This window comes from Procambarus clarkii, chromosome 66 (genome assembly GCF_040958095.1).
Source record: "Procambarus clarkii isolate CNS0578487 chromosome 66, FALCON_Pclarkii_2.0, whole genome shotgun sequence".
NCBI lineage: Eukaryota > Metazoa > Arthropoda > Malacostraca > Decapoda > Cambaridae > Procambarus > Procambarus clarkii.
Genome location: NC_091215.1, coordinates 10855246 through 10880781, shown reverse-complemented (window position 1 = coordinate 10880781; position 25536 = coordinate 10855246). Strand labels below are relative to the sequence as shown.

The 25536-nt window shown below is 42.9% G+C and overlaps 1 protein-coding gene across 1 annotated transcript in view; it reads left to right on the top strand.

Annotated features, from left to right (window-relative positions):
* Window positions 1-25536, top strand: part of LOC138355203 (probable glutamate receptor) — a 265094-nt gene that overhangs the window by 153811 nt on the left and 85747 nt on the right. The window contains exons 6-7 of the mRNA XM_069310057.1: window positions 588-716; window positions 1819-1946. Of these exons, the coding sequence (XP_069166158.1) occupies window positions 588-716; window positions 1819-1946 (257 nt within the window). The remainder of the gene's footprint in view (window positions 1-587; window positions 717-1818; window positions 1947-25536) is intronic.

Here is a 25536-nt window from a genome sequence, read left to right as displayed (position 1 = left end):
AACCTATCTTTATAGGTTAGGTTAGGTTAGGTAGCCGAAAAAGTTAGGTTAGGTTAGGTAGGTTAGGTAGCCGAAAAAACATTAATTCATGAAAACTTGGCTTATTAGGCAAATCGGGCCTTGCATAGTAGGCTGAGAAGTGCGTTCTGGCTTAGGTACGACATATATATATATATATATATATATATATATATATATATATATATATATATATATATATATATATATATATATATATATATATATATATATATATATATATATATATATATGTATATATATATATATGTATATATGGAGACCAGACCACATACTAGAAAGTGAAGGGACGACGACGTTTAGGTCCGTCCTGGACCATTCTGAAGTCGATATATGTATATTTAAAATAAATTTGAAAGAGATTTAAAATATATAAAAGTCCTGCACATGCACAGGGTTAAACCATATGGAGTGACTGGGATCGACACTAGCTCATTGCAGGTCAGCATTCAGTCCCAGAAAGTCTAAGTGGCTGGACACCATTCATGTTCACTATCCTATTTCAAATCTTAATTTTCCTGATAATTACCTCACTTTGCTCCCTACAGGATGCCAAGTCTGGAATATACAAGAAGGTCAGTGAAGGTGCTTTCCAAATCACCAGTCTCTTTATTGAGAAGACACATATGAAGGAAAAAAAGTTCGCTATCCTCTGTGACTTCTTTTCCATGAAGCAGGTATAGGCCTATGCATTTTTTATTATTTATTTATCTATCTTTTCTTGCAATCCGATGTTTTTTGCATTAAGTAGTTTTACATTTTGCTTTATTCTAAATCAATAAACAACATCTATGGATGCAGCGTGTTTTTATATGTTTTAAAAAATCAGAGGAATGAAATGCTTGTAATTATGAGGAGAAAGTGCTAAGCCAGTATGACTAATCACTCTGAAGGGATATTAGGATTACGAGATGGGATATTAGGACAAGAAACATCGATATGATGAAAAGGAGCCGGAATATGAGGACAAGGAGCAGGAATACAAGAACAAGGAGCTGGGACTAGACGACATGGAGCTGGGAAATGATGACGAGGAGCGGTGGTAGGACGATAGGGAGCTGGGATGTGACGACTGTGAGTTGGGATATGACGACAGGGAACTGGGAAATGAGGACGATGATATGATGAGAGGGAGCTGGGAGAGAGGAAGCTGGGAAATATGGACGAAGAGCTGGGATATGCCGACAGGGAGCTGGATATGAAAAAAAGGAGCTGGAAAAAGTCGAAGACTGTTTCTGATGAAGCTCAATTCAGTGGAATTGAAACAAAAAATTCAAATGAAAGGCACATGTGTGTTGCACGTAAACTCACAATAACACATTTGTTAGTATTTGTTGTGTATCTGACTTTTGACTTGTTTATGACGTTTTTTTGTTTTGATTATGACGTGTTTTGGTGGTTAATGATGTGTTTCTCAGGTGTATGACGTGTTTTGGTTGTTTATGAAGTGTTTCGTTGGTTCATGACGTGTTTCGCTGGTTCATGACGTGTTTCGCTGGTTCATGACGTGTTTTGGCTATTAATGATTTGTTTTAGCTGGTTTATGACGTGTCTAGATATCTTTATGATGTGTTTTGGTTGCTTATGAAGTGTTGTATGAAGTCATTGGTTGTTAATGACGTGTTTTACCATGTTTATGACTAGTTTTGTCGTGTTTTAAATTTTTGTTCTGTTTATGACTTGTATTTATCGTGTTTTGTATATTTTTGTTATGTTTATGACATCTTTTTAAGGCATTGATAACTTGTTAGTGTGTTTTCCACATATTTTGCTGATGAGGTGATGAGTGAGGACTACAGTAAAACGGGACGCTGTAACTACTATATAGCACAGGAGGTTATTATTTCCACCTCCATGGCCTTCGTCTTCCCGAAGGGCAGCGTTCTCGTCCCTCACATCAACAAATGGTAAGAGGCTCGTTAGGTTGGCTGATTGGATCTCAACCATGGTAGTGGGACTTAACCACCACACATTTTCTCGTTTTCAAATTGTTTTAAAAATGACATATTACTCACGTTTTAAATTACGTTTTATGCACGCGCTCTGAGAATTTGTAAATTAGTTTATACAACGTGACATCATAATGTTTTAATAAAACGTGTTTTAAATTTTATGATATAACGTTTTAAACCAAAGGTTTTTAAAACGTTGACTCGAATTATTAATTATTGGAATTATTAGGTGTATTTATCTTTATTGCATTTAGAAAGATGGAGACAGACAGGGAGAAAAGGAGAAAGATGCAGAGGCAGTGAGAAAGATAGAGACAGAGAGAACGAGAGAGAGAGAGAGAAGTTGACTCGGGAAGGGAGGTTGTGTGGCTTCTTGGCGCTGCCGTTTTTTTTCAATTTTCGGTGTTTATCAACTCGCAAGAAACTGAGCTTTGCGTGTGACATGTTTGAATACTCACTGATCGTTGTGGATAGTCCTCCGACAGCGAAAGCCGTGTAATCGTAGTGATTTTAGTGATTTTGTGCTGCGAGTTTACAGTGGGAACTGGATAGCACCAGGCGCGGGCAACCTGCCACCTGCTTCTTCCCCTCCCCCGCCACTGAGTCCCAACGGTCAGGTCAGCTGACTGGCTTCTCTCTCTGTCGGGTGTCGTACCTGACTGTGATTGCCTAGGGTGACTTTTTTTCTGGGCATAACTATGTCGCATCGAATTAAGATCTTGAAACCTAGATCTGTCTCTGGATATCTTCCACAAATATTTCTGTCGTGTTTGTGGTTATACTACAAGGAAAAAAAAAGAGTTTGTTATGATGGGGGGGGGGACATGTTGTGTGGGGTAGGAGAGTATGTAGGTATGTGTACATCATCTCAAAGGTTTCTGTGTTTCCCCGGATGTTTTGACGCGTGGCGTCCGGCCAAGCGTCACTTGAGAGAGACATGTTGGGTAGGGGATGGAAACTATGTGGATGGTATGCGGTCATGTAGGGAGGAGGAGTATGTAGGTTATGTTGCGGAGGGAGGGGGGAGCCCCCATACCTGAGAGGAGATCAATGACGTTCATTAGTTCCCTCCCCCCCTACATGGGCAGGAAGTGTTGAGGGGAGCGTGAGAGTCCAGGGTCTTAAGATTGGAGGGGAGAATGAGGGAGAAGGAGGGGAAAGGGAGGTAACAGCTGGCAGTGGGTTTGTGTGTGAAAGTAGAGTCATTATTTTTTCTTAAAGAATGACAGTTTTATGTACCCTCCCTGCTTCCAGAGCGTTAAGGAGATGCGGGCCATACCTACCACATAGCTCTGAGGAGTGACACCACATGACCACATGGGTTACCTCTTCAAAGGTTGAGGCCTAACTGTTGCGAATGTCATCATCAACCTCTTTCATAGTCAGTCACGCCCTCCCCTTCCCCCCTCCATCCACATACCAACATACCAACACCACCACCACCACACTGCTGGGAGTGACAGCAATACGGCGTACCATACTCCTAACACACTCACACTGGCACATAGCAGCAGGCAGCCCACATACCGCTAAGAAAGGAGAACTGTAATGGTGTGTAGTCTTTGAGCCTCACACATTAAGGTGTGGTCATATGTCCCACCCGCCCCACACTTCCCCTCCCATGCAGCTGCCAGTCGTCAATTCCCCACTTCACATTTCCCCAGCCCGCCATTAACGAGGTAAATACATTATTTATATATTCATAATTTGCTAGGACTCTGAGTAACAAACCTCTTCATAGCACTGAGTGTGTGTCATTGTTCATTCTCAAAGATGAGCCATGACCTCAACATACAATTTCCAGCGGTGTGTACAAATGAAAGTGCGAATTTAGCCGCAATGTTTTTGTAAACAGGGTGGGAGAGTGGGCCACCCCTCTCCCTCCCCTCCCTTACCTTCTAGAGTGGTACGGACCAGGTCCACATACCGTCACATCGACCTGAGAAGTATCACCACACGGCACATCACTTAGTAAACTCAGTCAAAGTCAGTAGGTTAGCATTTACTGAAAGAGGGAAAATTTTTTTGGCGGGGAGCGAGCCTTCCGAGGCGGCTCACCTCTGTAAAGGATGACACATGACTGAGGCTAAATGAGGCGACACCGCTCACCTTAGCCGACCGCTCCCTCCCCTCACACTTGACATCCGCAAGTTATCAGCTTACACACTTTTCTCGCTATACAGAATAATAAATAAATAAATAGTTAGGAGAAGTAAACCCCCTTGTATCGTAACGTGACCAAGATGGTAACATCTTTCTTTGTTCAAATAGCATTTCTTAAGAGTAACGAGTCATAAGGTTGTCTTCAATCTTATTATTATAACAAATCATATTTTTTTTTGTAAACACAACCGCATGGGATATACATAGCAGTCAGTGGTTTCTCTCTCTCTTTCTCTGTGCAGATCATTTAATAGTTAGGGGAAAAGTAACATGAATTCCTTTCTCCTGCTGCCGCTGTTCACGTATCTTTTTTTCATTTCACTTAGACTGACAGCTCATCAGAGGAAGGAAGACTAATGTCAATTTTCGAACCCCCATCACTCTCACCCTTATAACCTTGTAACGTAACATGACCAACATGATGACATCGTTCTTTGCCCAGATATCATTAATGTAACGTGACCAACATGGTAACATCATTCTTTGCCCAAATAGCATTTTTAGAGTAACGAGCAACTTTCTGTCCGATGTCTGAATATTGAAATGTGAACCGTGTTTAGCCCTTACATTCCAAACACAAATAAAATATTAGCACACGCTTGTATTGCATTATATCATCATTACGTAATGTGGAAAACTTCTTTCAGTCTGATGATCAAATAGCTTTTTTTAATAAATGACGTCGGTTTGGTCTTATGCCTTTAGGACTGTATTACACGGTGCGCAACAGTAAACTTGTAATATCATAGCAAGACAATGTCGCAGAATGTTCAACGTTCAATACTGAAGGAGTGAGCGAGACACTTAGTAACGTAACGCGGAAAACAACTTTCTGTCTGTTGTCCGAATATCATTATTAAAATGTGAACCCCATTTAGCCAAACACAATATCTCCTTTACATCTCATACCATATAAATATTACTGTCTGCCAGTTTTAGCCCTCTGTAACATAATGTAACGTAACGCGGAAATCATCAACTTTCAGCAGTCCAAAATGTCATTTTGAAATGAAAAGTGCGACTTAGTCCATCTCCATATAATCTCTTACCATATAAATATTGGTGTCTACCAGTTTCAGCCTCTGTAACACAATGTAACGTAATGCGGAAATCAAATTTCTACAGTCCAAATAACATTATGACTTAGTCCATCTCCATTACATCTCATACCATATAAATATTAGTCTACCAGTTTTAGCCTCAGTAACACTTGTAACATAACGTGGAAATCATTAACTTTCTGCAGTCCAAAATGTCATTTTAAAATGAAAAGTGAGACTTAGTCCATCTCCATTTTATCTCTTACCATATATATATTGGTGTATCAGTTTCAGCCTCTGTAACACATTGTAACGTAACGCGGAAATCAACTTTCTGTCTGATGACCAAATAACATTATTGAAAATGTAAACCATATATAGCCATTACATCCAAACACAAATAAAATATTACCGCAAGCCTGTTTAGTTCTTGTAACACATTATATCGTTACGTAACGCAACGTGGAAATCATCTTATTTATTTATTTATTTTTATTTATGCATATACAAGAATGTACATAAGGAATGTGAGGATACAAATATGGTAATTACAGTCTTGTAAAGCCACTAGCACGCGCAGCGTTTCGGGCAGATCTTTCTGTCTGATGACCAAATATAATTTTTTTTGTAAATGTGAAGCTTTGTAGATTTAATTTTAAACAAAGGTGGGTCACTAGTCCACAAACTAAGAGTGGTGAGTCAGGAAGAATGACTTTGTGAAATATGCACAGAAGAGTTTGGGGAGATGTGATCACTACCTACAAATTCTAATATTTTTTGTTAACTGTGTGATCACGACATACCTCGTAGTCTCTTGTTCAGCCTCTCACTAGTCAATAAACACAATTTTGTATAATTTCTCGACAAAATAGCACTCCGAAACATCTTTGCACTTTATTTTTTCATTGTCACGTGCACAGCCATCAAAGGGAATCTCACTACTGCATGGATGTCTTGTGTGTTAAATATACGGACATTACCTAGCTTATCATTTTCTTTGAGAAACTTATATGTGGTGATCATATCTCCCGAGTCCACACAAATAACTCACCAGAAAAGCAGTCAGTCAGTCACTCAGTCAAAAATATTTATAGTTAAAAGTTTTTCATCTTAAATACAGGACTACTAGTCTTCATTTTTTTTCTTCTATCAAATCAAATAGGGGCGAGGCCCACTACCACATGACTGAGGGAGCGAGCGTTCGAGCGGTGTACCTATTGTTGCTGTATGTCTGTCTGTCGGTCTGTCTGTCTATCGCGTGACTAGGTTAAGGACTGCTATCCAGCAATAATAACACGAGATGGTTCTCGGAAAATATCTAAATGTTCCTCATGGATTGTATCATAGGAACTGTCCATGATTAATACTTCGTTAAGACTGCTAACTACTAAGGAAATGAGATAGTATTTATACAAACATAGTCATTTACAGGTGTTTATTCACATATTTTATGTACAGCAACAACATTTTTTTTTACACTAATCATAGTTCTTACAGTTCACAAACAATAATATTAAACATCCTATTCATTTAGTATAAATAGTTCTAGTCATATGGGTCATCTGTCTTAATACTAACTAAAAATTGTACAGCATAAAATCTAGTGAAGGTTGAATAGTTTCTGAGCTGTAGCATCGCGTTTGCTCCAGGGGCGGAATATTGGGTAGAGTCTCTGTGGTTGCTCTACTTCCTCTTCCTCCTCCATAAACACTTCTTTCATCTCCTTCTCTCCCACTTCTACATCCATCGCATCATCATTGTTATTGGGAATATCAGGATGACCATACGCTAAGGACTGTGTGGGGCTTAAAATGTAGCGTTTATCGTCAAATGCTGACAATCCTCTGCAGGTACTGCGACATGTACAAATCTTTCCTTGCACGTTACGCATAGATCTCGACACAAACCTGATTGAAGTGTTTGTTTCAAGAGTGTGCTGAAACGAGTCGTGTGAGAGTTTCTCTTGTAGGTGGTATGGCACGCCCTTACACTTACAAGTGTGTTCTCCATCATGCGTGGTGAACGAATATGTTTTAGGTCTGAGAGCAATTAACTGGTTAATAATCTTAGAGCCTATTTCAGATTTGAGCAATCCTAGTTCACCGTCTCGCGCTTTAGAGTAGGACGGATGTGTGTCATTAAAATTTCTAAAATCCATACAGTCGAAGAGAGGAGACTTATTCAACTCTTCAAAAACATCCTGACAGTCCAGTTTAATGATGAAAGAGTCTGTGTCTGTATATAACAGACTCGCTTTATCCCCGTATGCAGGTTTGACAACATCATACCAGAACTCATAGAGACGTTTTTTAGCAATTTGAAGTATATGATAACCCAGATACGTAGGAGTGTTGACTAGGAGAGACTTCTGCTTGATAGTACATATTACACGATCCTTACTTAACAAAAGACTCCGCTTGAAGAATGGGTTTCGAGCATGTTTCAGGAAATGTGTACGATCTGTGACCAAATAGTGTTTGTTCCCATATTTAGATACATCTGTGAGACTCTTTCCATATATAGAGTTTGATACGAGTTTGAAAGTCTTTTTTTTTTATCGCGCATTTGGTACTGGCATGTTCACGAACATTGGTTTCAATGAAGTTTTTAAGGTAGCTCTCCTGCTCGAATTCGTAGATGTCGTAAACTTTAGCTACTTCTAATCCAATGCGTATGAGCAACTGTGACAAGTCCAGACTAACGAGGTAATCTTTCTGAGGAAGCTGAGAAGCAATTAATTAAGTGTTGTTTTTAGGCAGACCGCGACTTTCTTCTGTAAGAATATTCTTACTGTAGGGTGAAATGTGATCCTTGGTAATGCATGTATGTGAAAGAACTAGGAGCAGTTCATCTGTATACCTAGCTACCTCAGGTCGGACCTGCAGTGTATCACACAACACCCAATATCCCTTGGACCCAACACATGGGATATTCTCCTAGCCTTTGTTACGGATCCGAGTCCAGCGTCGGAGCACGTAGCAGTGACGACAACGCCATCTGTGAGTCTGCTCCCGAAACCCACTCCAAATGGACAACGCCATCTAGTGAGGACGGGATATACCGGCCACAGGTGCTGGATTCCCGTCTTAATCAGCTCATAACATAGCCGCTGCTGACCTCTGATGAGGTGGCGCTTAGACAGTGAACGCCATCTATGAAGCAAATAGGTGGACGTTTGTGTCTAAACCTGTAAGTGAGGTTCCCTAGAGCGTCCCCAGTACTAATGACGTGTCTGATTGCAGAGTCGACCTGGGACTGCTGTATTGGACGACGGATCAGTCTACCCAAAGCAGCCAAGGTCTCTTCACGAGTCTGCTGAAGAAGCTGTGAGTCACCCCCAGATGAACTCTGTTGAGAGTATTAGCCTGCCTGTGACATGGCAGTATCAGGAATCGCCTTATCCGGGGTTGGCTGGTGGAAGAGACTAGCCACCGTGGTGCTTAGTGAGGAGAGTGATCAGCGGGATCACACGAGGCTCCTGCCTAGGGCTCGGAACCCTAGTATCGGTCGTGGAGGGGCCTACACAGCGGAGCTGATCGGTACCTGCCAGCTACAGGCTGGATTGTGGTTGAAGGCCTCCACGACGGAGCACCCAGTGGGACTGTGATTTGGTTGGCCTGTGGCCAGGGTAGATTCGCCAATAGAATCATAGAGGATTCATCGTGGGCCATGGAAGAAGGAACCAGGGCTACCCAAAGTGTGCACCGTGGAGCATCCTGTGTCTTCGGAGGAAGACAAGCTTGTACATAATCGTGTAGTAATAACCCCCGTGTACAACTGTTATATATTTAATTATTCGTGGTGATGGAGAATATATATATATAAATTGGAACATTTGTATCCCTCCCCCTTTAATTTAACTTGCATTACCGAACACACCCCTTGAAAGCCACTACTAACTTGAGGCCGGATACCCAAACTCTAATACCATCAGAGAAGAACCCGGTTGTGCCCCAGTAGGGCCGTAACAGCCTTGCTCTAGCAGCACGTCATGCTCATTGTGTGTCAGTTTCCGAATCCCGCCACGAGGGAGCAGTTCAGTCATACACGACCCGTAAAGACTGTTAAAATCGAGGTAAATGATGTAGCTACTATCTTCCCCTAGATCTAAGCCTGTATGCTGGTTCTCCACATTCATGTACTGTCTCGTCACACTGGTGAACCCACCTCGGAGATTCCGACGAAGTAAATCATATAACAATGGGTCTGACACAACATCAAGTTCAACTTTCGATTTAAGCAAGAATGCATCCCAAGCAAATGAGGGTAAAGAAATGTAGTGGGAAATGTCTAATTTATAGAGAGCAAGCATGGTATCTCGCCAGACTGTGAACACATTAGCTAGCAAACCTGTGTCCACTTTGAGGTAAAGGAGTAGATACTCCCCTATGTTGCGACATTTAGCCAAATCAAAAATTTCTAAGGCTTGTTTATAATCTTTTTCTGACAACTCTTCGTCTTTTAGTGTATTGTAAAACTTATCGCGAGAAGGAAGGTGTGGTTCATCTAACACAGACTTAGAGGATAAATAATCATAGCAGAACGATTGTTTACCCTTGAGCAGTTTTGGGATGGCTGCTTTATTTACCCCTTTTAACATAGCCAAAGTGAATGTGGTAGGTTTCCCACTATCAATATGATCCATTGCGATTTTTCCTAGCGAGCCGTTGAGAAGGGCTAAACTATCCAATAATCTTAAGTTGTTCACATCAACTTTCATAAATTTAAATCCATCCTTAGCTAATATATCTATTTCACTTCCTGGCCTATCTTTCATCTCGTTTAGGATTACTCCTAAATCATAGGAAGCGCTGTGGGAAAAAGTGTATAGGAACTTGTACGAATTTATACACTGCAAATTACATCTATCACAGTAAGCTGCTTGATAATTGTGGCATCTTACAGTGTGGTCGTGATGCCGGACTTTGATTACATCTTCCCCGTTAAAAGGTTCATCACAGAGTTCACAGGCTGTTTTTGTCTCAAATATCGCCTTTGATCTTTGATCTCAAATATTGCTGTTGCTGCGACATGTGAAGTTCATAGGATACTAACCCCTTCTTGATTCTCGCCCATGACGCTTCTAGCGTGGTTACAAAGTGATTGACTGCATCCTTACCCAAGTAAGTGTCATTCTCAACAATATTCATCTGTCTGTCAATGATGATGTACGCATACGCTACTGCATTGTGACATGATTCTATCATTCCCTTAGGGTTCGAGCTGTCTAACATGCACTCAAAGTCATAAAAGCACATGTGATTAGGACCATATCCCCGTCCATAGTTACTGAAAGAAATCTTCCTCTCTGGTGGGTAAAATTTGAGAATCTAATGTACTTTGCATGTACTTTCATGACTCTGCATGCGATCTGCTGGGAGTGATATCATACAACAATGACAAAAGCTGAGATGACTTGGGATGCAATCCCCCTCCCCATCCGGCCCGTTGGCGTCGTGAGGGGGCTTGGTGGACGGATGCCGGAGTGTAATGCTCCGTGGGGCAGTCCTCTGTCCTTTTCTGGTCTTGCACTCTTGCTGCTGTCTTCTCTAATTGTGCTGGATCGCTTTTCCTTTTCCTTATGTTTCGTTTTTCTCCCCCCTCTTCTCCTATCTGCTTGTCGTTTCCTGGCGACCTTTTGCTTGTTTTGGATTATTTCTTTGGACTTCTTCTGTTTTGACGCCCGGGTGCTTAAGGAGGCATACTCTTGCACCCGTAGAACTGTAGTACCCAACGTCTCGAGCGAGGGGAACCTTTTATTGTCAATCCCCCTTTCGTCGCTGAACCCGATCTCGACGGACAGACGGTTCTTAAGGTGGCGTTTATGGGGCGTATACTCACGACGCACCCCTAGGGGGTCCCGGCATGATCGGCGATAGCTTCCTGTTGGGTGTCCTGCCTCTGATTGTGGCTCCATGGTGGGTATGGGGGCACATTCGTGGATGAATTTATCACTTTTCGTCTCTATGTCGTTGAATGTTTCCGTTGTACCCTCTCAGGCTCGTGGGGTGGGCGACCAAGCCCCCGAGTCGGCCTGTATTGGAAGACCAGGCTCTGTATCTCCCGCTGCGTTGGGCCCCGACCTTGCTCCTCCTTTGACCGTCCTGACTTCTTCCCCCAGCTCCTCTCCCTCCTCTGTGGTTGGGTCGAGCCTCCAGCCCCCGGTGGTGACCACTTCGTCCCCTGGTGCGGCTAAGTCTCTCGTTGTGACTACTGCGCCTTTTGACCCCTCTCTCTCTAGGGGTTCTCAACGCCGTTCGCGCCCCAGCCGCACTCGCTCGATTCCTTCCCGTGCTGATGCGTATCAGGCCTTGTTTGGTCCTGCTTCATGGGCCAAATACTTTGATCTCCTCCCTCTTGGTTCTGCGCCTCCTGACGATTGTGTTGGGTACACAATGTACCCAACATGAACTTGAGTCCTGGCTTTGTTGCTGTGGACTCTTCCCTTTCACAGTATATACTCAAATGCTCTAATCTTTCTAACAAACGTGACTTAACATAAGCTTTCCCCCTTCCATTTCTTTCTTTCTCTTTCCCTTTCTTTCTCTCTTCTCCCTTTTTCTGTTCATTGTCTTCTACGCTCCCTTGCTATCCTCTTCTTATTCCTATTACTATCTCCTTCGGTGGTTATAATAGGAGCTGCCTCGTATGGGCCAATAGGCCTGCTGCAGTTCTCATTACTACTATCCCCTACACCTGACTTTCCTCCTCAGCTCTCTCTTGCCTATTTAATGCCTGTCCCTACCTGTCCTCATCACAATCTACTTGAGAATGGTCCAGGACGGACCGAAACGTCGTCGTCCCTTCAATTTCTAGTGTGTGGTCTGGTCAACATACTTCAGCCACGTTATTGTGACTCATCGCTTGTATATATATATATATATATATATATATATATATATATATATATATATATATATATATATATATATATATATATATATATATATATATATACACATATATATATTCATATACATATACATACATACACAATAAAGGTAAAAACATGGGGGGATACATAAGGGATAAATGTGGGGTGAAACATAATGGTAACTGCAGAAGGCTTATTGGCCCATACGAGGCAGCTCCTATCTAAATACAAAGATTAATCCAGTGTAATTGGCATGTTATGTTGGACATTGTCTTCTGTGTTGGCATCGTTATGTTCTGGTCTTGTCCTTACTCTCATGGTGGGTAGAGTAAATAGTTCCGTGATTTGGGTGTTCATGGTAGGTTGTTCTATTCTTATGTGAATTGCCTCAAGAATTTGTAATCTTCTTGCATATTGGGTTTTGTCTGTTATGCAGGTATTCTTGTTCATCATTTCTCTTGTTAGAGTGATGTCATGGGCTTCTCTCATGTGATTCCTAGGTGCACCGGATTGAAGATGGAATGTCAAACGCCTCGTCAGCTTGGTCGACGTCATACCTATGTACTTAGATTGAAGGTTACATCCTTCCTGGGGGCAAGTGTACATGTATGCAACGCTTGACTGCTGTAGAGGGTTCTCCGTCGGCTTCGGGCTGTTTTTGATAAGGAGTTCGGAAGTCTTCTTGGTTTTGTAGAATATTATCAGGTTTATGTTTTGGTTAGGAGTAGTGCTTTTTACTCCTTTACGGATTATTTCTTTCATTATTCTTTCCTCTTTTATATGTTCACTGTGCATGGTTGATTTGTAATATAATTTTATTGGAGGTGTTATGGTTTCTGTTCTAGGTTCTGGATTATACCAACGTTCCAAGTGTCTTCTTATCGCAGCGTTTATTTCCGCGTTGCTATATCCGTTGTTCACCAATACCTGAGTTACTCTTTCAAAATCTCTACTCACGTTGTTCCATTCAGAGCAGTGGGTAAGCGCTCGACGAATATAAGCATTGAGAACACTGGCTTTGTATCTTTGGGGGCACTCATTTCTACCGTTCAGGCATTCTACCGTTCAGGCATGTTGGTGGCCTTGGAATATACGTTGGTGCTTAAAGAGGTTCCTGTTTTTGTTATTAGTACATCCAGGAATGGCAGACTGTTATTTTCACTATTTTCATGTGTAAATCGGAGTACTGACTCTCTCTCTCGATGTCTTTTTAGGTCAATTAGTTCATCTGAGTCTTTTACTATTACGAATATGTCATCTACATAACGGCAATATACAGTTGGTTTTTGTCTGCTACTGAAGACCCTGTCTTCGATGGTTCCCATATAAAAATTAGCAAATAAAACTCCTAAGGGGGAGCCCATTGCTACTCCGTCTATTTGTAAATACATGTCTCCTTGTGGACTGATGAAAGGGGCTTCCTTTGTACATGCTTCGAGAAGACTCTTCAATTGTGGCTCAGGTATGTCAAATTTGGGGGTGCTCTCGTCTCTGTATACTCTGTCCAGTATCATTCCTATGGTTGTGTCGACTGGGACGTTGGTAAATAGGGATTCAACGTTCAGGGATGCGATGATTCCATCGGGCTGGGTAGATTTGATCAATTCTAGGAAATCTGCTGATGATTGTAGACTAAACGTACTTGGAGTGTATGGAGTTAGGAGTTCATTGAGATTCTTTGCCAGGTGATAAGTTGGGGTTGGTATTTGGCTGATTATAGGGCGTAGTGGGTTACCTGGTTTATGCGTCTTAACATTGCCGTAGGCATATCCTAAGCCATAGTCGCCTTGAAATTTATTGAAATGCACACTACCTTTCTTTGCGTTGATTGCTGTTATTGTTTTGTTTACTTTCCGCTTAAGGTCTTCCACAGTGTTCCTCGTGATTCGTTGAAATTTGGAGTCGTCACTAAGGATGTCGCTAATTTTGTTCATGTATTCTTGGGTTGGAATCAATACATATGCTGCTGTCTTGTCGGCTTTTCTTATTGTTACGTCTTTCAGATTTTTTAGTTGTTTTGCTGCTTCTTTGAGTCAGCTCCTTCAGATAGGAGCTGCCTCGTATGGGCCAATAAGCCTTCTGCAGTTACCTCTATGTTTCACCCCACATTTACCCCTTATGTATCCCCCCATGAAAACTTGGCTTAATAGGCAAATCGGGCCTTGCATAGTAGGCTGAGAAGTGAGTTCTGGCTATTAGGTACGACATTATATATGTATATATATATATATATATATATATATATATATATATATATATATATATATATATATATATATATAATATGTATATATGTATATATGTATATATGTCGTACCTAGTAGCCAGAACGCACTTCTCGGCCTACTATGCAAGGCCCGATTTGCATAATAGGCCAAGTTTTCATGAATTAAGGTTTTTTCGACTACTTAACCTACCTAACCTAACCTAACTTTTCCGGCTACCTAACCTAACCTTTAAAGATAGGTTAGCTTAGGTTAGGTAGGGTTGGTTAGGTTCGGTCATTTATCTACGTTAATTTTAACTCCAATAAAAAAAAATTGACCTCATACATAATGAAATGGGTAGCTTTATCATTTCATAAGAAAAAAATAGAGAAAAATATTAATTCAGGAAAACTTGCCTTATTAGGTAAATCGGGCCTTGCATAGTAGGCTGAGAAGTGCGTTCTGGCTACTAGGTACGACATATATACATATATATATATATATATATATATATATATATATATATATATATATATATATATATATATATATATATATATATATATATATATATATATATATATATATATATATATATATGTATATATGTCGTACCTAACTGTCGTATTCAGTTTTCCTGAATTAATATTTTTTCTCTATTTTTTTCTTATGAAATGATAAAGCTACCCATTTCATTATGTATGAGGTCAATTTTTTTTTATTGGAGTTAAAATTAACGTAGATAAATGACCGAACCTAACCAACCCTACCTAACCTAAGCTAACCTATCTTTAAAGGTTAGGTTAGGTAGCCGGAAAAGTTAGGTTAGGTTAGGTAGGTTAAGTAGTCGAAAAAACCTTAATTCATGAAAACTTGGCCTATTATGCAAATCGGGCCTTGCATAGTAGGCCGAGAAGTGCGTTCTGGCTACTAGGTACGACATATATACATATATACATATATACATATTATATATATATATATATATATATATATATATATATATATATATATATATATATATATATATATATATTGTGACGGTAACGCGTTGGTGTTCGGCTGTTTAAGGCTAGGGGTATGGCCTCGTCACATAGTTATAAAAAAAAATAGAAAAAAACTGGAACTTCGTCTGTGGTAAGGTAAGGAGAAGACACACAAAACACAAGTAAATTTTAACAATGAAATTTTAATTACGTTAAATAAATCAAAACATGAATAAAATGCACAAACAAATTCTTATAATAAAATCAATCAATCAAAATAATAAGAATATTTAAATGACACAATGAAAAGTTACGTTAAGGCAAAATAACAAGAAGTGCAACACAAAAGTAAATGGGAGGTGCTGGAATATTGGCTTTAAGCTATCACCTCTCTCAGTACGCGCTAACGTCTAGCCGGGAGGAGTGATAACTACGAAAGCACTGAACATTCTGAGGTCTGAGGTCGTGGCGACCCCAGACATCAAGTAGTATGGGGGGGCGAGTGCAGGTGCAGCCAGACCGGCGACCAATCAGCGGGGCCGGTAGCGATCAACGGGTAGTTTGGCGGTTTGAGTCCGAACAGGTGTCTCTGGCTGCAACGTTTTGCGCTCTGGCAAGCCTTGCTGGTGTTGTTGTCGTTGGACATTTCTTCCATAGTAGTTTTATATAATTTCTACGACGTAATTGTGGAGGGAAGAGCAGGCTCAATCTCTTGAAGGAGATTATCGTCACAACTCTCCCCCGAAGCCTGCGGTTCTGGAAGAAGTACGTCGTTATGTGGTGGAGTGATGGATGGAGTCGCTTCTACTTCATAAACTCTGGAGAGGGCATCGGCTATGGTGTTGTCAGAACCCTTGATATAGCGGATCTCCAGGTTGAAGTCTTGTAAATACAGAGCCCATCGTAGAAGACGCTGGTTGGTGAATTGGGCTTGATGTAGGAAGCGAAGAGGGTTGTGGTCTGAGAAGATGGTGGTAGACCTGGCGCCTTGTAGGTACGGAGCGAAGTGTTGGAGGTTCAGGACGATGGATAGTAGCTCCTTTTCAATAGTGCTGTAGTTCCTCTGGTGTAGTTTCAGTTTGTAGCTGTAGTAGCTGACAGGTAGAACCTCCTCGCCTCGTTGTTGCATCAGGACACCCCCAACGCCGGTACCACTGGCGTCGACATGAAGGACGAAAGGCTTGGTGATATCTGGAGAGGCGAGAATGGGGTTAGAACAGAGGAGGAATTTGAGTTGTTCGAAAGCAACGGTTTGCTGCATGGTCCAATTATACCGTTGCTTGGGACTGGTTAATAGAATTAGAGGTGTGGCGACTGTACTGAAATTCCTCACAAACCTACGGTAGTAAGAGGCAAGACCAAGGAAGCGCAGGAGCTGCTTCCTGGTGGTAGGCTGTGGATACTGTTGGATGGCTTGAGTGTGTGAGTCTAACGGAGCTATGCTGCCACTCCCAATAACATGACCCAGATAACGCACTTTACCTTTCGCGAAAGTGGACTTGCCCAGGTTGATGGTGAGGCCGGCTGTCAGGAGCTTGGAGAACAGACGTCGCAGCTGGAGCAGATGTTTACTCCAGGAGTTGGAGGCTACGACGATATCGTCCAGGTAGGCGTATGTGTTATCCAAGCCCTGGATGACATGGTTGACAGCTCTTTGAAAGGTGGCCGGGGCATTGCATAGTCCGAAAGGAAGGCGTTCATATCTGAAAAGCCCAAAAGGAGTGATGAAGGCAGATATCTCTTTAGCGCGCTCCGTTAGACACACTTGATAGTACCCCTTAAGCAAGTCCACTTGGGACAAGTACTGGGCACTACCAATGGCATCAAGGATGTCATCTATCCTCGGCAAGGGGTAAGCATCCTTGACAGTGACAGAGTTCAGTTTACGATAGTCAGTGCACAACCGCACCTTACCTTGGGGTTTGGGCACCAAGATACAAGGTGAGGCCCAGGGGGACTCACAAGGTGTAGCCAGTCCATGATCCAAGAGGTATTGCACCTCAGCACGCATGACTTCCTTCTTGCTCGGGCTGATTCGGTAGAAGGGTTGACGAATCGGCCGGGTGTCGGGGAGCAGTTGGATGTCGTGCTGGGTAACATTACACTCTTGGGGATCATCTCGGAACAACTCTTTATGTTCTCTGAAGATCTTGACGAGAGGTGCACTATGATTATCCTGAAAGTATTTGGGAAGATCATTAAGGATTTCGGAATTAGAAAGCGCCGACTCCTTGTCAGTGCTTTTGGGAGGAGAAGCCGGGAAGGTCTCACTGTGGATGTAGGGTTCTGTGAAAGTAGAATAGTTAGTCAGGACAGTGGGAGGAGTACCATTATATTGCTTCAGGAGGTTGACGTGGCACAGCTGGGTCTTCCGCCGCCTATCTGGAGTCTCTATCACGTAGTTGTTATTATTCCTGCACTCTTTGACGCAGTAGGGTCCTGAAAACCTGTTTTGTAAAGGTGAACCTGGGATAGGGAAATAGGCAAGGACGAAGTCTCCCGGCTTGAATTTTCTTACTTTGCTGGTCTGGTCGTAATGAGTCTTCATTCTCACCTGGGCTTTCAATAGATTATCATGGGCAAAGCGGTGGACTCTCTCTAGAATGTGTTGAAGGTTTTGAAGAAACTGGGGCACATTCTGATGCTCACTGAAGGTGGCATCTCTGAGAGAGTCTTTGAAAGCCTTAAGGGGAGTACGGCACTTACGGCCGTAGAGCATCTCATAAGGAGATACTCCTAGGGACGCATTGGGGAGACTTCTGAAAATACACATTATTAGGTCAATCTGCTTATCCCAATCCTTTGAGGTTTCACTACAAAACTTTTTCAAGAGTGCTTTGATGGTCTGATGACTACGTTCAAGAGAACCCTGTGAAGCAGGATGATAGGGGCTGGACAATACCTGTTTGATGTTGAACTCCTCCAGTGTCCTTTTGAAGAGATCACTGGTGAAGTTGGTACCACAGTCACTTTGAATCTCCCTGGGAAATCCGTATTGAGTGAAGATCTTCAATAGATGTTTTATAACCGTAGCAGCCGTGATGTTCTTCACTGGAACTGCTATGGGAAATCTGGTGGTAGGACACAGGATGGTTAGGATGTAGGCGTTACCTGAACTGGTCCGAGGTAAAGGACCAACACAGTCTATTATGAGTCTGTGGAAAGGTTTCCGCAGGCACCTGTATGGGAATCAGTGGTGCTCTGGGAATGGAGACGTTCGGTTTGCCTGCCATCTGACATGTATGACACTGTTTTACGTACTGTTTGACGTTATTTACCATACCTGGCCAGTAGTAGTCTTGACGAATCCCATGGTAAGTCTTGTTGAAGCCGTAGTGGGAGAATGCTCCGTGGGCCAGGTGTAGAATAGTGGGCCGCAGGCTGGTGGGAATCACAAGTTGTTCGATGTTGGCCCAATCGTCCTCCTCCTTCAGTTTACTGGGTCTATATCTGCGGTAGAGTAAGTCGTTCTCTAGGAAGAACCCAGGAATACTGTCGGGTTGAGTCTCAGCCTGGAAAAACAATGGTGTTAAAGTAAGATCTTCCCTCTGCAACTTACGGAACTCCAACTTGGTCAGATGCGGGGGTAGTTTCTGAGGGTCTTGAGGGACAGCGGTAGCAGTAGAGTCAGCTGGCTGTGGACGTGCGGCTTGTGCACGGGTGGTCACGAGAACCGGAGGAGAAACTTCATCACTCTCTTGAACCTCTGCTGGAACATACTCAAGAATAGGGTTTATTGGCACAGAGTTACACACCTGGGGTTTGTCCATGACGATCAGGTTGGTCGGTTGCAGGTCTTCTGCCAAGTCGTTGCCTAGGAGAAGTTGCACTCCAGGCATGGGAAAAGGCTTTTCCCTGACGGCGACTTGGACTTCCCCGTTCACGTAGGGACAATCCAGGTGGACTCTGGCGAGAGGGTATGGAGTGGTAGCAGTGAGGTCAGTGATGAAGACTGTTTCTCCGGTGTAGACGATGTTGGGCACAGCCGACTTCAAGATGATCGATTGTAGAGCCGCTGTGTCCCTCAAGATCTTCAATTTGAAACGTCCCTCCGGATTTGAACCGTTGGCAGAGACAGTTCCAGTATACAGGTGGTTACTGAAAAGAGAAAGATCATTAACATCAACACCAACATTCATCACAGGCTTACCGGACTTAGGAGGAGTTGGTTTGGGTCTTTGTTGGTCAGTGGTTCCCTTGTATTGAGACTTACCACACTTGTCTATGGTATGTCCATAGAGTCTACAATACTTGCAGTACAGTTGTGAACCAGCTTGATCGGGGCTCACCTTCTCGTAACTGTACCACGACTTCTTACTGGAGGATGGTTCGGGTGTCAGCCGGTGGATGAGGCTGTAAGTGTCAGCCGACTTAGCACACTTCAGGTAGTCGGTTTCTTCTTTATCTGCTAAGTAGAGGCGGACAGGAGGCGGCACACGTCTCAAGAATTCTTCAACAAGCATCAGGTTGACGAGTTCTGTAAAAGTAGAGACATGTGCTGCTTCCAGCCATTTCATGAAATACCTCCGTTTCGTGTTAGCAAACTCGAGGAAGGTAGTGGTACTTGCCTTCAGGTGGTCACGAAATTTCCTTCTATAACTTTCGGTGGAAAGTAGGTAGGCGTCCAACACTGCTTGTTTCAGAGTGTAGTAGTCATTCTCAGACGCCAAAGTACTGAGTGTGACTGCAGCTCTACCTGTAAGATGGACTCTGAGAAGTGTGGCCCATTGGTCGACAGGCCAACTGAGTTGATTAGCAAGGGTTTCAAAGGTGGTAAAGAACACATCAACTTCTGCTTCTACAAAGGATGGCATTAACTTACTTGCATGTGATATATTAAAACTGACGGGAAGATTGGCAGTAGCTTGCTGGCGTTGAGTGAAGTGTGAAGTTTCCAAGGCGATTTCGCGTTGACGACACTCTAGAGCCAGAGTCGCTTGTTGCTTGTCATGTTCGCGTTGTATCTCTAACTCGCGTTGTTTGGTTTCGAGCTGTAAGCGTTCCCGCTCCTTGGAGTGTTTCAAGCTGTACTCGTTCACGTTCACGGAGTAATGTGAACTCACGTTCGTGTTCTTCTCTCCTCAAAGCAGCTTCACGTTCTCTGAGGGTGATTTCTCGTTCTTGTTCTTCCCTCCTCAAAGCAGCTGCTTCCCTTTGCTGTTCGCGGGCTTCCCTTTGCTGCTCACGTTCAATCTTGGCCAGTTCCAATTGGAGTTTCATCGTTGCCAAATCAGTTTTTCCTGCAATATAGTAAGTTTCATGAGTTTCAGAGTCTATCTTACCTTGCTCTAAATAGTAATCCAGCAACAGGTTGTGTAGGTCATTTTTGTTGGCTTGGTAGGGAACTTCTAGTTGATACTCATGTGCAAGAGTTTGTAATTCAGTCCTCTTGGCACGACTTAAAGTCCCTATTTCACCTGCTGGATTTGTACGGAAAGCTTGGAGACGAAACATGGTGAAATTAGCAAATAAAGGTACACGAATATTCAATAGTGAATGTCAGAAACTGGACAACGTGGCAACTGGTACCTATCCTGTGAGATCTTTAACAATTAAAGTTAAGTTAAAGATGTTAAATGATTAAATTAAATCAAGGGCGCAGGAAATCTTGTACCCGGTACTCATGTAAGAGGATAAGGGCAAGAAAATCCTACTAACAAATGAAACAGAGTTTCGAAAACAAATGAAACAGTTAAATGCTTCAAAAGTAAAATTGGTAGTCCAAGGATGAAGGCATACCTTGCCGAGTCCCTATAGGACATAAAGCAAGTTTTTCCTACTGAATTTAATATGATACTTACAGAATTAGCGAACTTTTGTGCTCTGAAAAAATAAGCTAATTCCCTACCGTTGTATGTATCATCATCTCTGACTGACGTGTAGGGGTGCGAGGTGTCAACTGGTGACGAGAACTGCTGCTGAGGTCCCAATTCAGCAACTAAAGTTCGAGCTAGAGGAACTATGGCCCTCTTTGTCCTCCTACAGTCAGATTGCAGACGATTGGGTACTCTTGACCCGGGGCAGACCACAGTACCAGGGTACCAATATGATGATCTGTCAAAATGAGAAATATTCAAGGGACATAGATGGTAAACACGAGTAATAACACGGAGGGAGAGATGACCAATTAAGAGTATGACTGCGGCCTACAGTCACCACGTAATCCAAAGTTGTCTCACCTTCACTATATGTTACTCTCTTAATGCACAATACACCGCACCTTATAAAAAATGAAAGTGAATATGAAAAATAGTAAAGCTACGTTAACAAAGTTAAATACGCTTACCATAAATTACCACTTGGCACCAGTACCTGAGTGAAGCTCCTAGGACAGGCCCCCATATAACTTGTGACGGTAACGCGTTGGTGTTCGGCTGTTTAAGGCTAGGGGTATGGCCTCGTCACATAGTTATAAAAAAAAAAATAGAAAAAAAACTGGAACTTCGTCTGTGGTAAGGTAAGAAGAAGACATATATATATATATGTATATATATATATATATATATATATATATATATATATATATATATATATATATATATATATATATATATATATTATATATATAACTAACCAATAATGTAAACATTGAGAATAAAGAACTCAAAATAGTTAAAATATCTCGCCTGGTTGACGTTCTCAATACGGAGAATGACAGCTGCTCTTGCTAAACAGATTACAGAACCTAATTATGATTAGGCAATGGATTAAATATATATATATATATATATATATATATATATATATATATATATATATATATATATATATACATATATATATATATATATATATATATATATATATATATATATATATAGAGAGAGAGAGAGAGAGAGAGAGAGAGATAGAGAGATAGAGAGATAGAGAGATAGAGAGATAGAGAGATAGAGAGACAGAGAGACAGAGAGATAGAGAGATAGAGAGATAGAGAGAGAGAGAGAGAGAGAGAGAGAGAGAGAGAGAGAGAGAGAGAGAGAGAGAGAGAGAGAGAGAGAGAGAGAGAGAGAGAGAGAGAGAGAGAGAGAGAGAGAGAGAGAGGGAGAGAGAGAGAGAGAGAGGGAGAGAGAGAGAGAGAGACCACTGACTGCTATGTATATCCCATGCAGTTATGTTTACAAAAAAAAATTCTGATTTGTTATAATAATAAGATTGAAGACCACCTTATGACTCTCGTTACTCTTAAGAAATGCTATTTGAACAAAGAAAGATGTTACCATCTTGGTCACGTTACGATACAAGGGGGTTTACTTCTCCTAACTATTTATGTATTTATTATTCTGTATAGCGAGAAAAGTGTGTAAGCTGATAACTTGCGGATGTCAAGTGTGAGGGGAGGGAGCGGTCGGCTAAGGTGAGCGGTGTCGTCTCATTTAGCCTCAGTCATGTGTCATTCTTTACAGAGGTGAGCCGCCTCGGAAGGCTCGCTCCCCGCCAAAAAATTTTTCCCTCTTTCAGTAAATGCTAACCTACTGACTTTGACTGAGTTTACTAAGTGATGTGCCGTGTGGTGATACTTCTCAGGTCGATGTGACGGTATGTGGACCTGGTCCGTACCACTCTAGAAGGTAAGGGAGGGGAGGGAGAGGGGTGGCCCACTCTCCCACCCTGTTTACAAAAACATTGCGGCTAAATTCGCACTTTCATTTGTACACACCGCTGGAAATTGTATGTTGAGGTCATGGCTCATCTTTGAGAATGAACAATGACACACACTCAGTGCTATGAAGAGGTTTGTTACTCAGAGTCCTAGCAAATTATGAATATATATATATAATGTATTTACCTCGTTAATGGCGGGCTGGGGAAATGTGAAGTGGGGAATTGACGACTGGCAGCTGCATGGGAGGGGCGGGTGGGACATATGACCACACCTTAATGTGTGAGGCTCAAAGACTACACACCAGTACAGTTCTCCTTTCTTAGCGGTATGTGGGCTGCCTGCTGCTATGTGCCAGTGTGAGTGTGTTAGGAGTATGGTACGCCGTATTGCTGTCACTCCCAGCAGTGTGGTGGTGGTGGTGTTGGTATGTTGGTATGTGGATGGAGGGGGGAAGGGGAGGGCGTGACTGACTATGAAAGAGGATGATGATGACATTCGCAACAGTTAGGCCTCAACCTTTGAAGAGGTAACCCATGTGGTCATGTGGTGTCACTCCTCAGAGCTATGTGGTAGGTATGGCCCGCATCTCCTTAACGCTCTGGAAGCATGGAGGGTACATAAAACTGTCATTCTTTAAGAAAAAATAATGACTCTACTTTCACACACAAACCCACTGCCAGCTGTTACCTCCCTTTCCCCTCCTTCTCCCTCATTCTCCCCTCCAATCTTAAGACCCTGGACTCTCATGCTCCCCTCAACACTTCCTGCCCATGTAGGGGGGGGGGGAACTAATGAACGTCATTGATCTCCTCTCAGGTATGTAGGCTCCCCCCTCCCTCCGCAACATAACCTACATACTCCTCCTCCTCCCTACATGACCGCATACCATCCACATAGTTTCCATCCCCTACCCAACATGTCTCTCTCAAGTGACGCCTGGCCGGATGCCACGCGTCAAAACATCTGGGGAAACACAGAAACCTTTGAGATGATGTACACATACCTACATACTCTCCTACCCCACACAACATGTCCCCCCTATCATTCCTGACCGCGTAACCAAACACCGGACGCTCACACGTGTCCGACACGCCCCCAACTTCCGGGAAAATTCCCCTACAACCCTTTGCGACTAGACACCTGCGCTCCACCTGGACAGCTGGCTCTAATGGAGCCACCTGGCAGCTGGTGCGCGCGCTTCTAGTCGCACTTTTCACTACTTACACAGTGCAAGACAGACACTGACTTCCTCTGTACTCAAGTGCCAGATCTCAGGACCCAGCGGGGGATTGCTGATCATGTGGAGTACGTCACGGTATCTGACTTTGCAGCACAGCAAGACCTGACTAATTCCTTCCTAGCTGACACATCTACTGATCAACAGGCTGCTTTCGTTAAGTTTTACAAACTCTGCCAGAAGTTTCTCCAACATAGGGAGGCTCTGATTGACATTCTGGAGCTCATTGACTCCTTCAAGGCAGTGTGTGAAAACCAGAACATAGTTTCAAGAACAGACTCAAGTGCTCTGCACAAAGCGCCGTGGTTAACAGTTGCTGGTCAAATCACATTGCTATTAACTCCGAGGCTAAAGCTTGGTGGGAATCAATCCAACATAAAGCCTCACAGGAAGCTTTGACCCGCAACTCCGAATCTGCAAATCCATCTGCAGGTCTTCCAGATACATCATTGTTGCAACCACCACCTTCTGTTACAAACAGAGAAAACGCACAGCAGTTTAAATACAATACCCAGTGTGACCTCCACTCCTGCCAGTTCAGACACACTGGTACCGACATCTCCAGCTGTCAATCAAGCGGTGTCCACAGCACCTGTACAAGGGCCAAATCTAAACTCAATTATCGAGTATAGGCCTAGAGGGAGTGGGCGTAGTCGGGTCCAGTAGCGTAAATTGAGACGTAGAGCGTCCCAAACCTCGAGGAGATCCTCGAGTATCGAACTCGGTCTAGGTCAAAAGTGGGTGGGGGAGTCCATAGAGTGGGACGGGTCCCGTCGCGAGGACGTTGTATGTCGCGGGGGTAAAAGGAGGGTGTATGGGGGAAGAGGGAGAGGGGGGGATAAGTATGGGACAGGTGCACATCAACTAAGGTAGAGAGAGGGTGGGAGGGGATGGTCGCACATGAGGCGGGACGGGTTTTGTCCCCCACGGGACGTTATGTGTCGCTGAGGATAAAGAGGGGAGTAGTGAACTAAACAAGTGGCCAATAGTAATATTAGTAGTAGTAGTAATAGATGAATATGTATGAGTATGTGCCGCAGAGATAATCGTGTGTAAATATATATAGTTAAATAACAGTATGTTGGAAGGATATGTTGAGGCGGACAATAGAGGGGGCCTCCCTACTCCTGACTGGGTAGGAGACCGAGTTTTTAAGATTGGAGGATAGGGGAGAGGGGAGGGGAGCAGGCAGAAGCTTTGACTGATAGCGCGGGTCTCTGTTTTATGTAGTGTATATATTTTACCAATTCTCAGCCTGTGGAGTGGGTCTCCAATATCTTCATCCGCTGGAGGTTAGTTTTCATTTCGGAGTCGATGGAGTGTACACGGTAGGAGGTCACGGCAACAACTGACGGGTAGGAATGATCCGTACTGCTTTTGTAAACAGGGTTGGTGGGGCTCCCTCCTCTCCCCTAGTTTCCTTCCAGAGGGGCGT